Genomic DNA, 16,009 nt, shown 5'->3' on the forward strand with positions numbered 1-16,009 from the left:
CCTTAAAAAGGAACTGCACCTCCATAATATGACCTATCTTTCTTCATATAGTCTTCAGTTTGGCAGTCTCTTACAAGACTTTTGTCTAGGCAGTTTAATGTGACCTGAGATTATCTGCACTATAGTCTATAATATCTCACTGCATTCCAGTGCTTTTAAAAAAGAACTGCTATTGCCTTTATTGTGGATTAGTACAATCTCCAAAAGGTGATTCTTATAAAACAAATAGTTAATTTGTCACAGATTATAGGAATTTTTTTTTGCATATATGCTGCAGATACGTAAGTATAGGTTGATTTAAAAAAAAAAAACTTGGTACAAGTTTTTGTGTCTGTCTTTTTTATTATAGAATATTATTTTACTACCTGTTCCTAAAAGCAGAATTACTTACAGTTATTTGTTTCTATGCAGGAATTCCGTCAGAAGGTGATGCTGGGGACTCCTTTCCTAGTTATTTGGCTTGTTGGGTTCATAGCAGACCTAGACATTGATTCTTGGCTCATTAAAGGGCTGATGTACGGTGGTGTTTGGGCTATGGTGCAGTTTCTTTCAAAGTAAGTGTTTTTGGGCATCTCATTTGTTGGATAGATAATCTTAAATTTGTCTTTCATGTGTGTTTTTAGACATGCTACTTTATTTACTTATTTGTATCATTATTCCTTGGAATGGACTCGTGCAGCTTTGCTCCACTGTCTTGCAGATACATACGGAATTACCTTGGTTGGATTACATTGAGTTTATAAAAGCTAGCGGCAAGGCAGAAATTCAATCATTCTCCAGAGGAGGGTGCTGAATGTCTGTCTGACAAAGAGTTATCAGTGTAAATTGTATAGAAAGCAATCAGTGGAAAAGCTACAGGGACAGAAAAAAGACCTGTGCAAGTATACAATCAAAACCCTGTTTTTGTGCAAAGAGGTGGCTGAAGAAAACGGCTGCTTTTTAATAGTGTTGATTTGTTAACTGATCTTAGAGAGCTTTAAATGTTTGTGATTACTTAAATGACTGTAGATGTACATAAATGTGTAGCTGCACAGGTGTACTCTGTAGATTTTCAGGATCTTTAGACTTCTTAATTTGTGCTTTGCTTTTCTTTGCTTTTCTTTGTCATGTGTGGTGTCTGTAGAAGAACCTGCTATATAATTGTACTTACAAGCTACCTCCTTTTCTGGCATTGAATATCATGGGGTTTTTTTAGAACCATTTGCTCTTCCTTCCTTTCTACGTAGAGGAAAACAAAATATTTCTGCTCCACAAAACAAATTCATGGAATCGATATGACGTTAATACATATGGGAGGAGTGGTCATCAGACTCATGCCTCTGAAAGATCTTTGAGAAAATCTGTTCAGTCTTTTTGTTATCTGAGGCTGTTCAATCTACTGACCTCCTCCTACTGCTAGATCCCTTGGTAATGGAAATCCTCAACCACACTTCCTACAGGCAGGGATGACGTTTCAGTTTCTCAAGATGTACGTTGGCATCATTTCTGTTCTATTTTTTATCTACTTGATACCTGCTCAGGATTAACATTATTTCTCTTATCTTTTGCTTAATGTTCAGTTATGCAGGATTTTCAAAGTGTTTTTCATAAAGTAGAGATTTGAATGAAACTTTTGCTATTATTCTAGTAATATTTCCTTTGCCTTTTAAATTCTAGCAAATTTGCTTAGCTCTGTTTTCTTCCCTCTCTATTCACCAAAAAAAATAAAGTGTATAGGGATCACTGAAGGAATAATTACTGCAGTGTAACTGCTGTTTATCCAAATTTATATTCATATTTTATTTGCCACCTTAACTCATCACCTTAGCATTTCAAGATTTTCTCAAAAGATTTAAAAAGCTTATATTAAAGGAGAGAGAGCTACTACAAAGGAATACAGGAGTAAAATGAAACCTATTAAATGTCTGTTAGAGGAGAGTTACTGCAAGGGACTAAAGGAGTAAAATGGAGGCTGTGCAGTGTGCAGATAACCATGGCAGCTCAGAGGCACTGTCAGGACAGAAAGCCAAAAGCTTCAATGTAAGGATGTTTAAGCAGGAAGTGGAAGAAGTTTTATTTCAAGGAGTTAAGCAGTTTAGAAGATGACTTTTCATATGTTTAGCAGCTCTTCCTTGAATATGGAGTTACCAAGTCACTAACATAGTTTGTCCCAACTAAATTCAAATTCTGTGCAGAATATTCTTTAAAATGCAGAGAATGAGAAGGTAAAAAGAATTCTGATGGCTTTATTTTTGCTTTTGTTAATGTAGTAGCACTCAGGCTTGCAAATTGGCACATCTACTGTTATGGGAAATGCCTAATTTTCCTCTAATTTTCTAATGGAAACTCTTACAGAAGTGGAAGATTCAAGAATCAGAAATATTTCTAGTATGTAGGCTGATAACACCAAAGTCTCTTAAACCTTTTCCTTCTTGAAGTAATTTTAACATCTATTTTCCATTGTGTGGGTTTCGTAAGTATTTTTGGCATTGGAATCTTGTGTGTAAATGCAGCCTGCAACCACCATCCATGCTGTAGGTTAGGAATCTCACAGATGTGTAACTGCTATCAGTGTAGTTTTAGGTAAGTAAGCATTTCACATTTCTTGTGTAGTTCTTGATTGCTGCAGTGCTGTTTGTTTACAAAGCATTATGCTCAGTGAACCATGGTACCTTCCAAAATAGCAACAGAAAAAACATGAGTTTTTCAATATTGTGAACAATTTCAAAACCAACTGAAGACTTTTGTTTTCCTGTTAAGAAGACAGATCATTTTGATTTAATGTATGTAACAAAGATACTATTTTTAAATCAGATAAGGAAATATTATGAGATCATATTAAAGTGGTGATGAGTCATTATAACCTAAGAGTTACTGATGGATTTTTCTTAAATCAACTATTAACATCTTATTTTTTAAAAAATACATATTTCTGTTATGGCTGTTATCTTGCACAGGATGTTCAGATCAGGTTTACCTCATTTATCTGGTATGGAGGTTTACTTAAAAAAATGAATGTACAACATTCTTATGTACTTATGACATTGCTTCTGCTTTACAGGTCATTCTTTGATCACTCCATGCACAGTGCATTGCCTCTTGGAATATACTTGGCAACAAAATTCTGGATGTATGTGACGTGGTTCTTCTGGTTTTGGAATGATATCCTTTTCTGTGTACAGTAATATTTTCTTTGTGTTAGTAGTATGAGGTGAAGCCCAGGGTTATTCTTCATGAAAGAGTAAGCATACGACTTAAAATTTTGAAGGACCTGTCTTCATTAAAAATTGCTTTGTGTCTTCATGGTAGTTATTTTTTTACTTTAAAAAATATGATATTGCTGTGCTTCAGAAAGTAGAAGATCTTCCTCAAAACTGCCTTACTGCAGTCTGCAAAATCTCCTATGTTTTGCCAGTTTAAGTGGGGAAATGTAAGCAAGTCCATAAGATATGCTGTGGCTGTGAGCTGATGAATTTTAACTTCACAAAGAACAGTAGGCAGTAGATAAATTTGGTTTTAACTATTTTCAGTCTTTGAATATGGATGCATTAACAGTGCTAGATTACAGATTACATTACCCATCTTTTTATGTTTTTGAGTGTCTGCCTAGATATGAACTTACGTATTCATTGGGGTAGAAATTGTTTCAGAGTTCAATGAAAAATGTCCCTTAGCCCTCTAAGGAAACGTATTGAAATTCTTGAACAACTTTCTTTTGTATTTCAAATACAATAACTTAAAAACTGAATAGACATTTAATGTTTTTTTTTTTAAATATTTAATGTTTGCACATAGTTGAAGAGAATTTTACATTTATGATGGATATTGGTCATAAGCTGTGCAGTTTCAGGCACCGTAATATGAAGACTGGAGAGCATCCAGAGGAGGGCTGCAAAGGTCGGAAGAGGTCTGAAGGCAAGATGTGCAAGGAGGTCCTATGGTTTGTTCAGCCCAGGGCAAAGGAGCTGAAGGGAGGCCTCTTGGTGGCATACGACTCCTCAAGAAGGGAGCAGAGAGGCAAACTGAGCTCTGCTCTCTGACAACAACAAGAGAATGGCATGGAGCTGTGTCAGGGGAGGATCAGGTTGGAGGTTAGGGGATGGTTCTTCACCAGAGGCTGGTCAGGCCCTGGGAACAGGCTGCCCAGGGCAGTGGGCATGGCCCCAAGCTGGTGAAGATCAAGGAGTGTTAGGACAGTGCTCTCAGACATAGGGTTTGATTTTGTGTGGTCCTGTGTGGAATTAGAAGTTGTGGTGATCCTGGTGGATCCCTTCTAACTTGGGATATTCTGTCATTCTGTGATTTCCTGGAAAGGGTTTTTCTGCTTCAGAGAAGTTATACCACGAAACAAGGTAGTAGCAGTGCAGTCATTTTATTATCTTCTCAGTATGTTCTTCAGTCTTAGCTCATAGTTTTAAGATGGAAGTGTAATTTTCCATGTTTGACAGAATGGAGTAGATAGTCTAAATACACCATGCCTTTAGAGTGAAGTTGCTTTTTCTGTTATTTTTTGGTGAGAAAACATGCCTGACGTCTGGCAAGTAGTGAAATGAAACTTTCTTAGGCAGGTTTAACAACTGCAACATCTCATTTCTGATCTCTCTATACCTTGTAGAGTTTGTTTAGGAACTTGTGGTTGAGTAGCAAATGTTGAGCTACCTTGAAAAGCTTTCTTGTGCTAACATAACATCATCTTGAACTGTATGTAAGTATGTGCTCAGTTTTCAGTTGGAGTCCTTCACTGGATTAGAATTGCTTCTACAGCTGGCCTGGCATGGTGATGGCTTCCATCTTGATGTGAAAAGCTGTGTCTTAAGGCTAGCAAATTATGAGATATTTTTTCTTGGAGTGTATAGTTTGTTCATATTCCAATGAAAATTGATGTCTTTAATGTGTACCAGCTTGCTCAGATTTTTATTTCTGATAGCCATCCTGGTTAATGTAACTTGGCATTTGTCTCTGGGTAATGTTCGCTAGAAGTAGTGAGCATACATAATTAACTAATCTGAAACTGTGACTTGAGAACATTGATAAAATACTGTACTGCTGCTGTAATTGAAGTTTGTATCAAAACCTTTGCAAAAGCTTTTTTAGACACAAAAGTAGTCTGAAAGATTCCATTTCTACTGATTGCATTCATTAGAGCTGACACAATTCTGTGTGACAAGCAGCTTTGGAGACAGTACTTGGGGCCATCTTCCTTTAATTGATGATTTTAAATTGGAAGTCTTTGCAATAAGATTCCAGATCCATTCTTCTTCTGGAAAATTGCCCTGTAGCTTTATTGAAGGGGAAAAAAAAAAAAAAAAAAAGAAATTGCATGCTTGTTCTATTTTTATGGCATGAGGCACAATGCTGTGGTTGGGGAAAAGATTCTTCTATTTTTACAGCTTTATATAATTACTTACAGCAGACCAGAGTACTTCTTTATACTCTGTAATGTTCATCCGATGATGAAACCTGTCCTGGTCATTTCATGAATTGTGACAATATTTTGCTCAGGAAAAATGTTTTGAACTTTAAACTGTCAAGTAATGCCTTCCTGGAACTTCAGACGTAATATTACAAATAACATAAAAGTCGTCATTGCTGCAAGCATTACTTTAATATTCAAGTATTTGTTAAGAGTTCTCTTGTTAAGAACTCTCATAACAAGAGAACTCTTGCAGATTTGTTGAAGGTGTCTGAAACAGCATCCAGTTCACTGGTTTTAATCCTAATGAGGCAGGAAAGAGCAGTAGAAGAAGTGTATCATAAAGAACATACAAAGCTGAAGTTGATCAGTGTAATTTCTTGAATTTAATGATTGCTGCGTGGAAAATAAGGTCTTCTATAAATTACATGACTTAGTGATCTGTCATTTAAAGAACAATCCTGAAAGTAAATTTGAACAACTCATATGACTGATTTGCTTAATTTTGTGCATGTTTCCTTTCGATTGAATTTTCCTTGTGATTTCTGAGACTGATTTATTTTTTAAAATAGAATACTTCTCTTTATAGGAGTGAAGAAATTCCTGAACCATGCATTTACACTTCCCTTCTGCTGTTTTGCCTGTAATGAAGGATAGTTGTCCTATGCTCTTAGTTTATCTGCTGTTTGTGGAGCAGGGTTATTATTAAATAATCATAATAAAAAAAAAATCCTATACACAGAATTACCGTATTTTAATCTACTTTTATTTTTAGGGGGGAAAAATGCATTGAAATTACACTTACAAATAATAAATCTGTAGAGTATTTTATTCCTCTCCTTTAGCATTTTGTAGGTAGAATGCTCTCGTGTCCTATAGAAATTCAGGGCACACGTATTGAATTCCTTTGTCAGTTGTTCATGCCATCTTCCAACTACAGCTGAACAAATTGAGCTTGTTGTGTTGGAGGTTTTTTGCTGCTCTGTTTTTGTTTGTTTGTTTGTTTTTTAAGATTTCAGGGATTGCTATAACCCAAAATAATCACAGGAGAATTTTTTCTGTTCTAATGCTTCCATTTGATGCAATTTTTAGGATGTAATTTTCTTTCATTACGCTCCTTTGGTATGGCGTACCACTTGCTATGCTGAGGTAATGAGATGCAAGGCAAATTCAAAATTGTTAAAGAATTGTCGTTGACCTTATTGGTTATCGTTATGACTAATGTGCTTCATGTATTGATGTTTTTTAAGTGAAGGAAAACGTGATTTCAATTAAACAGTTGTTAAAACTTGTTCTAGGAGAATACATGATTATTTTCATGCTTTCACGAAGCTGTTAGAGTAGCATACTCTGGAGGCCCTGAGGCACTGGCATAGGCTGCCTGGAGAAGCTGTGGATGCTCCATCCCTGGAGGTATTCAAGGCCTGGTAGGATGGGATCCTGGGCAGCCTGAGCTGGTGTGTGGCAGCCCTGCCCATGGTGGAAAACTGCAACTGGATGGACCCTAAGGTCCATCCTAAGGGGATTTCTCTTTATCAACAGAGGATGGAGGTCAGATGTAGAGGCCTTGCCAATCTTTAGCTGGTAAACATGGATATAATCTAATAAATATCTAGCCATATGAGACCTCTTGTATACCTGTAGGTGTGGATGTGAATGTACAGCTGTTACAAATTGGCAGATTAATTAGCTTGTGTTGATCTGACATCTGATCCTAGCTGCGGATCTTTAGGAGAAAAGAATTTATTATTGGCTTTGTAGTTAGTAGAAGGGAGCATCTTGCTATATAATGTGCACTCTGGCTTGGTTTCAGTCTATTGTCTGATGTGTAACTGTGATACCAGGAATTGGCATTTGATTGGGCCATTCTAAATAGGCTGCAGGTCAGGATAAAGTATTAGCTGATTGTGTATTTGCGTTACTCATGGGGTTTGGAATGGGATGGGGATTGCTTGTTTGGTTTTGTTTCTTTCTAATGAGGCACTCTTTAGGTTCCAAGTGGTTTCCTGGAATGATTTTCAGCCTGTTCTTGTTCTTAAACAACCTTATTGACTGTGACTGAAGGTAGGAAGCATTTTGTGTTTGTTTCTGCTTCATCTCTCACAGTGTAAAGTGGGGAAACCTTATAAAAGGCAGAAGATTAGTATGGTGCCAGAGGTAAATGTTGCATCATGCTTTTTCAGCCATTAATATGGTAATGGGTTTTTTTTTGGTACAGTTGCAAATGAGGATGTTAGGACAAAATGAGGCACTCTCTGGAGAGTCAATTCTCTACTGGGTAGCTAATGCAAAGTTACAAGGATTTTGTTATATATGGAGAATTTTGAGAGATGCTTGTGATACAAGTTGCTAAGATCTCTTTGGAAGTAAATGTCAGAAGAGAATTCATGATTTTTTAAAAAAAGAAGAAATTGTATGGCACTGCTTGTCTGACTTAAGGGCCTTAATGCTGACATTAGGATGTGGCTTTACTTTCTCTTGAAGGGTCCCTTCTAAACCCTTGTGGTTCTCTATGTTGCTGAGTGATTGAAGGTAGGTGAAGTGAGTCTCACGATCTGAGTTTTTTGTCTACATGAGATTCAAGAAATGTATTGGAAAGTACAATTCTTAATTTTCTTTCTCCTTCAGGCTGTGGCTGGTTTGTATCCCTGCTACCCAGTTTGGTTTAAAATTTATGAAAAATATCTTGGGTTTATTTGAAGGTACTGGTTTTCTTTCAGTCTTCACAATTTATGTACTAATAGCTTGCCTGTACATAAATCACCTTTCTCGTGTGATCTCCCAGCATCTCCTGTCTGTGGTATTTATCTGCCACAATTTATATCTGTCAGCATTACATTCATCTCATACCACCATGGTAGAAGGCAAAATTTAGAATCTGTGTTAGAGTTTCTTAGGCTTTCCCATGTATTTTATGGGGTAAGATGTAGGAAGGGCAGATGTAGAAAAATTCTGCATGCTGAATTTCCTATGGCTTGAATCCATAGACATGCCACGTTGTACAAATTGTGATCAGTTAAAAAAAAATTCAAAAAACCTTAATGTTATAAAACCATTTTACTAGTTAGAAAATAAATTGGTTTTTCTCCTATCTTTTTTAGAAGTCTAGACATGACGTACAGTAATTAGGAATGGTCCATAACTTTTTTTTCAGTTGTACCTTTATTGTTTATAACAGCTGTCTGGTTAAGGCATTTGTAATGTGAAGTTTTCACTGTTGCAGCAAATAAAACTTAATGACAATATGAGCATTATATAGAAAACTTTTTTTTTTAATAGCCTTAGAGAAATTAAGTTGAACCAGCTTAGTTTTGGCAGCAGGTAAATTTAGAAAAAAAAAGAGGAAGAAAGTATGTTGTACATATACTGAAGTCAGAGCTTTTCATCTGTAATGTATCAAAAAGAACATTGTTCAGTTTATAGTACAGCTGGCCAGTTGTTTTTTTCCCTGGAAGCAGCTGTCAGAAGAAAGGTGAGTCTTTAATGAGACTCCACGACCAGGTTGGATGGGGTTTTGGGATACCTGATGTAGATATCAGATCAGGTATCCCAAAACCATGATCAGGGAGATGTCCCTGCCTGTGGCAGGGGAGTTGGAGCTAGATAGTCTTTAAGGTCCATTCCAACACAGACCATTATTTGATTCTACGATTTCGTAAGTACAAAAGTCTTAATTGCATTTACTGATATTTCAGGGTTCTTCCATGCCACCAGAGTGTTGCAGAAGGATTTGAGAGGCTTACTGTTATTCTTCAGAACTTTAATTTTCTTTCAGTTAATATTTGCTTATATCTGTGCCACATAGATTTATTTACAAATGGTTTTTATAATATTTTTCTAATGCTTTTTAATGCCTTTCTTAATCTGTTTTTCCAAGAATACAAACAGAATAGAATATATTTATATAGTGGAATATATTTGAACATCTAGGTTCCAAATCAATTTTTGTAAAGCTTGCAAAAATGCTTTTATTATGTTGCTTTTAAAGCCTTATATACTAGTTCTATACAAGTTTCCACGTGATGTTTTCAGCTTTATAATGCTTTCTGCTTGTATGCAGAGTTTTTTTTTAACACAAACAGTTCCATATTAAGCTTTAGTTACGGAAGTCTCAATGACTACCAGAGTAGAGAGTAATATTCATCCAAGTAACTCAGAGTAACAAAATAATTTGTGCAGTGCTTTCAGATATAGCATCACGTTGCATTTGTGAGTAACAGCTGGCAGGTATCGTTAGTGTTGGTGAAGTACTTTATAGGGTCACTGAACAGAGTAAAGACTCAGTTTTAGGGGCAGAGGCATATCTGAAGGATTTGCTTTTCCAACGTCATTGCTAAGAAATGTTCTAGTTCTGTGAAGAAATGTCAAATGTTGCAAGACTATGCATGTTATGGAGAATCATTCAACACAGGAAATATATTTTAAACCTAATGGTTATTTTCTGCCTTAATATGGTAAATTGACTTTATAAACACTTCCAGGGACCTCTGAGTCTTGTGGTTGTTTTCTTTTTTTTAAGCATTAGATATATTAGTATGTTAAAGATAACTTTCATTGGTGTGAAATATGGGTAATGCCTTATGATAGGACAGGTTTCAGATAGTACCTTTCTTGGAGATAACTGATGGTTTTGACATGATTTGTGATCACGGTCCAGCATTGTTCCATTCAGTACAGTTCCTTAAAAGGCTGGAAACAGGCGTTTTTGTCATCTAACTGGAATTTCAAGCCAATGAAGACTTATTAGTCCAATGATGATTTTATAAATAGAACTTTGAGATGTTTGTTGTGAAAACAGGAAGTACTTTTGAGAAGATACATTTAATGGAATTTATTTAAAGAGGAAAATACTTAGAAAAACTTAACTATCGTTATTCATTTCTAGAGAACTAAGTACTTTAGAAGCATCTCATAGAGAGCATTTTACGAGTTTGGGATTTTGAGCAATAGAAAATGCTGAGTACAAAAAAAAAGATCAACACTGTGTATTGTTATTTCAGACAAGGGCATCATCTTAATTTCATTTCAGAATTATTAGTGGGTGTTTTCAAGAGGAAGTTCGGTTTTAAACTTTAAATTCCTTGACTTCAAACACATCTCAATTTTTTTTTCATCCATCTTCCATTCCTTGCTAATAGCGTTGCACTTTTCTACAATTTTGGAAAATCTTGGAAATCTGATCCAGGAATCATCAAAGCCACAGAAGAACAAAAGAAAAAGGTAAAGCTGTGAGCATGTCAAACTTGTTCTTCAGGTGCCTTCTGCCAGTTGGTTGGAGTATGCGGTATAATCCATGACTTTTCAATGAAGTGTTGTGTAAGAAAGAATCTGAAATGTTGAACATTTCGCTTGTCTCCCAGGTTTCTCTCTTCTGTTCAGAATAAATATTAGAGGAATTGTTGATGATCTTATGAGATCTAATGTTTTTCATCACTGATGACATTACCTCTAATTTCTGTGCATTCTCAGCAGCCAAACTGAGCACTGACCATGCCAAATGCACCAGAAATGTGGGTTTTTTGTTTCATTCTAAGTTTTCTGGAAGCTCACATATCACCAAAAGCTGAGCTCTGTGTTCCTATTTTTTGCTCTCTTGTGACAACAGCTGTGTGGATTACCATAAAGCCACTTGGAGTAATGGCCTTGAGAAGTGAGAAGATATCAGCGACTTTAAAAGATGGTTGTGATGGCTTGAATGATTTTTTTCTGATAGACTGTTACTGAGTTCTGTTGATCGGTGTACAAGTTTTCTGTTACTGCAAATTTGCCAAAGTAAAATTCAGGCTAACTTCTCTTTCTTCAACAGGTCTAAATTAAGTCCACAATTGCTTATTAGTTCAGATTCAGCAAATTGCACCAACATGCGATTCATTTTATCCACGTGCACCAGTGGTTGGTTATACATGGGTATGAAAGCCTTGTTGAACTGTACAGGAATGTTAAAAGACAGCTTCCTCGTTTAGATGCATATAATTGTTAATGTGCTAATGCATCTAACCCAAGTGTAAACTGATTTATTATTGGGGGCATAAACCTCTATAGGATATGTCTTAATGGGGTGCACTGTAGTATTTTCTCATGTCTCCATAATTTGTCTCCAAGTGTGTTTACACTAAGTTTGCCTTTAGCTTTTCAGTAAGTAAGCAAAAAATTCTTTTAATTCCAGATGACTGAGTTAAGGATGTTTGGAAATGTTGCTGTAAGCAGCATTTTCAGATGTTTATTCTTTGGATGATATGTCTTTTTTTTTTAATTTAGCATTTCTATATTACAAAATAACCTGAGTTTTTCTTAAAGTAAGTCAGTCACTTTTCACAATCAAATGTTAATAATTTGAAAGCACAGAAGGTAGACCCCCAGGTCTCATGAAGCACAAAAGTATGTTTGTAACATCTCCTCCTGGATCTCTCTGTGTTGTAAGTTCAAAGGAAAGCTTGATTTGAAAGCATTCTATATGACCTTTTCAGCTCTATTCTCATGAGTTTTAGGATGTTGCTTGTGGCTATATTGAACTCCAGTGTTGATCATCGCATGTAAATTCCTTTGTGTATCTTCTCACTGGTGTGCAGTATAGTGCAAACTCCCACTGAAGTCAGAGGAACTACTTGTGGTTGCACAGAGTGAGTCTGGAAGGTTGCTTTGATGGAGATGAATTCTGCGCCAAAAGCAATCAGAAGCACAGCAAGCAAAGCAAAGGAAAAGTCAAACTTCCAGTGCTTAGTTAAGAAATGTTAGAAAATTGTATCAGACTATTCCTCATTCATCTGAGATCAGCAGGGGAAGCGCTAAGACACTGTTTAGCCCTGGACTGTTTACTGTAGCTTTTCCCATCTAGTTTGAGGCTAAGAATCCCGTAAATGTTCCTGACTAATTAGTGTAGTACTGCGGGGAAAGCTTCTGCACCTTCGGTCAAGTTAGCGCTTGTCATCTCATTAGGGAAGTGACAATTCTATTGCTGCGATGAAATAATACTTGTAAGAACCATATTACTCCTTCTCCAATGAGAAGCTACGCTGATGTGTAAGCTATATGTTGTTTGAAAGGGAGCAATAGATCTGTTTACTGTTAGGCAGTTTATGCTGAGTGAATTCCTTCTGGATCAAGGAAGGCTATTTAGGCAGAAGATGATTTCAGGATATTTTCCATATGTGACAAGCATCATTTAAAAGTCTCATGTGAGACAGATTTCAGGTGCTGAATTTTGGAATTTGTTGGAAAATATATCATGGAGTTGAAGGGTTCTTCTGTTCTGTCAATGAAGTAGATACTGAGGGAGTGCACTAAATAAAAAGTTACCATTTAGTGTGAAGGAATAGTGGTGCTTTAGCTGATACCTCTTTATGTTCTTCAGTTAAGCTGTGAGTATAACATAATGTCTGCAGGAGGTTTGGTTTGCATTCTTTCTAGAAACTTCAGCATTTGAGGAAAGAGGTAAAGGCAGGTTTAAGATTTTTGATGTGATACCTCTAGAAATGGTCTTTTTTAGACTAGCTGATCCTGCTACCTTCCTGAAAGGTCTTCATTGTGTTCCCCTGTAGAAATTTAGAAATCAGACTTGAATTAACATTGGATTAACAGAGTATGTTTAAAATCAGTTTCAACTGAGTTTAACTTAATCCTGTATGTAAAGAGTACCTGAAATTCATTAGAGTTCACAGCCTTTGAGTCAGACACGTTACAGTTCTTGTCAACATTTGTTTGTATGCTAAATCCTATTTCATCCTCTTTTTTCTTTTCTTTTTTTTTCCTGCAGACAATAGTAGAACTTGCAGAGACAGGAAGTCTGGACCTTAGTATATTCTGCAGTACCTGCTTGGTATGCATATATATATTTTTTTTTCTGTGCCAAAACTGGATGATCCTATACTGAACACACTCTTGTCTTTACTAATTCCATATAAAGGGCAGAATTTATTTGCAATCTTTGATTCATGCAGTATTTTCAAGGAACAAAAGAATTTACACAAAAAGCCTTATGCAACAATAAGGAAGGAAAGTATTCATGGTAAATGAATGTGTTTCTTTTTTAAAAAAGGCAACTTCCTAATTATCAGGGCAGTCAGTATTGCGCTTTAATGATCTGAGCTGTGTAGAACATGAATGATGTTATATTCTTAAAATCAAATCTGGAATACGATGGACAAATGCAGCAACTTAAAATTGTGTGTGTATCTGTGTATGTCTCCAAATAGTTAATATCAGATCTTTTTTCTTTGTTGCTATTTTATATTTCTTTCAAAACGCGAACTTGAAAAAAATAATTGAGAGTAATTGAGAGTTTTGAGTTGCAGTTGCTGAATAGCATTCCTGTCTTTAGAAAATAAGCAGAACAGTTTAGGGCTTCATTATGAATACTGCTGACAGAATCGTGGAACTGGAACTCGTTCTGTACATTCATTGCTGAAAAGCTGAAATGAAACTGGTTGCTGTACAAAGCTCAAGAGCTGGAGGGGATAGAAGAACTTTGGGGGGAAAAAAATCCTTTATGTAAGAAAATTAAGGTTGCAGTCTGTGTGTTTGTGTTAAATAACATATAGGTTTAAGACTGATAGCTAAGATTGAGTTAAAAATTGAAGCTATCTGGGGAGTTAACAAAATAAGTTATTTTGCATTAAACTGTTCTTTTGGTGTTGTTAACAAATGTTAATAAACATTTCAGATACGGAAGCCAGTGAGGTCTAAACACTGTGGTGTATGCAATCGATGTATAGCAAAGTTTGATCACCACTGCCCGTGGGTGGGCAATTGTGTAGGTAAGTAATCTGCTGAAATCTGTAATAGATCAAGAAGGCAAAACCTTCTGGAAATGATCCTGTGTGTTGTATGGGGTTTGGCCTGTTCTTCTTTCATGGTGGAAGTGAGTTGGCAGAAAAACCGTAGAGGACTTTTAGTAGAAGGAAGATAATTTTTAATGTTGGTCTTAATTTTTCTTTCTACATCTGATTCTATGTTTTATTTTTACCTGTAGTGTCTGTTGTATACCCAGACTCAAAATTGTTTTCTGTCTAGTTCAGTTTCTTATATGTATATTTATACTAACTTAAATTCTGATAATTTAAAAGGTTATTTAAGCTTTTAATCCTTTCTACACTAAGAACATCTACTGATTCCACCACTAACTGCTTATCCATTTGCCTAATATAAATTTTTTGATCTTTCCTAAGAATTTTCTAGTGGGAAAGTGTACATATTAAAAAATGCAATTACAGTACAGATACAGAATGGCTTACTACTGACATATTTCTTTTCTTGACCCCCTCACACCTTCCACCCTGTAATTCCCAGAATAAATTCATTTTTTCTCCCTAGTGGTAATATAGAGAACTGATACAGAACAGGAATCAAGTCTCTAAATGCTGCAGTTCCCTGTCTTTCTTCTTGAAAAACTTACTTGAAAACATTTATTATGCAGGGGTGTCATAGTGAGAAAATAAATATAATTGCTTCATTTATTTACTTTTTTAAAGACATGAGTAGAGATAACTTTAATCTTGGGAAGGAATTAGGACCTGGATTCATTAACAGAAGCTTCACTGTAGTCCCTCAAGTATTAATAATAATAGATAGTCACTGTAGTTTGACTGTTCTTAAGGGACAGGGCAGTGCTGACATTTGAATTGTTAACAAAACACTAAGATCTCACAGAGATGGGCTTGGGTTGTTCCATTCTATGGAACAATTTTTTCCATATTTGTCATTTACTGCTATTGTCACTCTGTGAGTTACTTTTGATTTATATTTTAGATGTTTTACAGTGAAGAACTAAGAAATCGTTAATGAACACCAGCAAAAAGGCAGAGTGGGCACAAGCTCAAATTTTGGAGACGCTGCTGATGACAGTTTGATATTTGTTTTGTGAGAGTGCTGAGAAGAACTTGTCAATGGGACAGAAAGATCCAGAGTTTTAACCAGTAATTTGAAAAGCAGAAAGATTGGGTGGGAAAGGAAAAAAGAGGCCTCTTAGTTTGTGAGTAATAAGAGAGTACGTGTGTAGCAGGATTGAGTTAGGGAGAGGTAATGTAATGGACTTTTTCTTGGTGTTTTTTGGGGGGTTCTTTTTAGAGTGGTGGTAGTGATTTGTTGTTTTTGTTTTTTTTTTTTTCCCCCTAGAAACAGTAGATGAAAAAACAGAACCTTCTTGGTCTTGAACAAATCAGGATAACTGTTGATAAAAGTAAATATTAGGAAACTGGAAAGTATGCTGGAAAAAAAAAAGTCACACCATGGGAAGGGAATGATGGTCTGATGACCTTATATGGCTTTTCTGCCTCCAGTTCATAGATGGTGACTATGAGCACAGGATTACAAAACAGAATCCATTCTTAAAACTGCATTCATGGCATGTTTCCCAAATAGGGAAACATGAATTATGATGGAAAGGTTAAATTTGGAAATGTTTTGTATAGTCTTGAAATGTGTCAAAAGCACAAGAATTTTACTAAAGATAAGGTTGAGGAAAGAGTGTGTACAGACACTCTAAAAATAAACTCTTTGGGGTTTGTTTGCTATGCAAACAGATGAGAAGAAGGACAGGCTTCAAAAAAAAAAAAAGTTTGGCAGTAAGGAAAAATTATCTTCATCATATCTGCAACAATGTCATTAATGTTGCATGTTGCA

At 35.8% G+C, this 16,009-nt stretch overlaps 1 protein-coding gene across 1 annotated transcript in view; it reads left to right on the forward strand.

Moving 5' to 3' along the window:
- The window catches only part of ZDHHC17 (zinc finger DHHC-type palmitoyltransferase 17), a 65,108-nt gene that overhangs the window by 40,487 nt on the left and 8,612 nt on the right, over positions 1-16,009 (forward strand). Inside the window, exons 9-13 of the mRNA XM_048951945.1 lie at positions 412-554; positions 3,041-3,141; positions 10,488-10,612; positions 13,146-13,208; positions 14,052-14,145. Of these exons, the coding sequence (XP_048807902.1) occupies positions 412-554; positions 3,041-3,141; positions 10,488-10,612; positions 13,146-13,208; positions 14,052-14,145 (526 nt within the window). The remainder of the gene's footprint in view (positions 1-411; positions 555-3,040; positions 3,142-10,487; positions 10,613-13,145; positions 13,209-14,051; positions 14,146-16,009) is intronic.

The sequence above is a fragment of the Lagopus muta genome, chromosome 1 (genome assembly GCF_023343835.1).
Source record: "Lagopus muta isolate bLagMut1 chromosome 1, bLagMut1 primary, whole genome shotgun sequence".
Taxonomy (NCBI): domain Eukaryota; kingdom Metazoa; phylum Chordata; class Aves; order Galliformes; family Phasianidae; genus Lagopus; species Lagopus muta.